The 1,365-nt window shown below is 30.0% G+C and overlaps 1 protein-coding gene across 2 annotated transcripts in view; it reads right to left on the reverse strand.

Moving 5' to 3' along the window:
- The window catches only part of syd (JNK-interacting protein syd), a gene marked incomplete in the record, with an annotated part of 99,815 nt that overhangs the window by 44,048 nt on the left and 54,402 nt on the right, over window positions 1–1,365 (reverse strand). For both annotated transcript variants that reach the window (XM_070113336.1, XM_070113337.1), the window contains 1 exon segment: window positions 1,307–1,365. In XM_070113336.1, the coding sequence (XP_069969437.1) occupies window positions 1,307–1,365 (59 nt within the window).

Here is a 1,365-nt window from a genome sequence, read left to right on the forward strand (position 1 = left end):
ACTTTATATGAATAATTAGCAATGGAAATAAATGTCATAACATTTAGCTAAAGATAGAGATAAAAATGAATAAAACTGAAGTAAATAACTTTCTCCTTTGCTTTCTCCAAAAATAATGTTCACACTACATCAACTGTCTGAATAAAATGCAAATACTGAGAAGCAAATATAAAAATGACAATACATGAAACATATGTACCTTCTATAAAGATGAAATATATAAACAATAAAAAAAAAATACTGATGATAACAAGACTACAGTTATGGGAGTGATAATGGTGATGAGAACAATAGTAAAATAATACCAATAACGAAGTTAAATCCAAATACTTTATACATATACATATGCATTTACCTTTGTACATCCACAACTCATATCCAAAAATTTACAGCAGTGCAACCACCTTACCAATATGACAAACGCTGAGCCCAATGCGTTTTTTACCCCAAAGTCAGCCCTTCCACAACAAATCTTAACTCCCCGATGTGCTACAAGCAAAAAAACGCTAGGTGCATATTTTCCCCGATTCGTAGCTTTGCCCTCTTGTCATGCACAGCTATCTTACCCCATTTTGAATGTTAATGGGTCAGAGATGGTTGCAGTGGGAAAAATATCCTGAATAATGCCTAGGAACGGCCGTTATAAATGGCTGTTCTAAAGAGAGGTGGTTCACTGCAATCAGAATGGGATGTTAGCGGCCGGTGCTCGTATAACATATGCAATGCTTGTGTATGTCATTTCTGTATCTATGACATGTTTGGTGTGATATTAATTAATATATTCTTAAAAAAGTACCATAAAAAGTATAAATCACATAATGGAAGGAGGGTTGAACAAAAATCTTTGCTATAATACTGAACTTAAAAATAAACATTATCAAATTCCAAAACCTTTTCACTCTTTCACTGTAAGCAGAAAAAAATATACTAAATATGTTTGGTATAAAATACTTAGATTAACCAAGAGACTTTAATAAGTAGATAAGAAAATATACTAAAATATATGTCCAAAATGTCATCACTCCAAAAGCAAACATGATAAAGAGAAAAATGATTAATCAGACAAAGTTATAACTGTTCTTAAAATAGCAATAGTAATACTAACAATAACAAAAGCAATTATAATAACAATAATAAAAACAATAATAATAATCATAATCATAATCATAATCATAATCATAATCATAATCATAACAACAATAATAATAAAATAATAAAAGAAATAATAACAATAAAAATATAAAATAAAAAATGATTGGAAAAAAATCTTATAAAAGAAATTAATAGAAAAGCCTGTAGATCCCACCTGTTGAGATTGGCTAGTGTGAAGCCAGGGATTCTTCCTCTGGACGAGCCCAGCTGGTC

Source organism: Penaeus vannamei, chromosome 34 (assembly GCF_042767895.1).
Source record: "Penaeus vannamei isolate JL-2024 chromosome 34, ASM4276789v1, whole genome shotgun sequence".
NCBI classification, from domain to species: domain Eukaryota; kingdom Metazoa; phylum Arthropoda; class Malacostraca; order Decapoda; family Penaeidae; genus Penaeus; species Penaeus vannamei.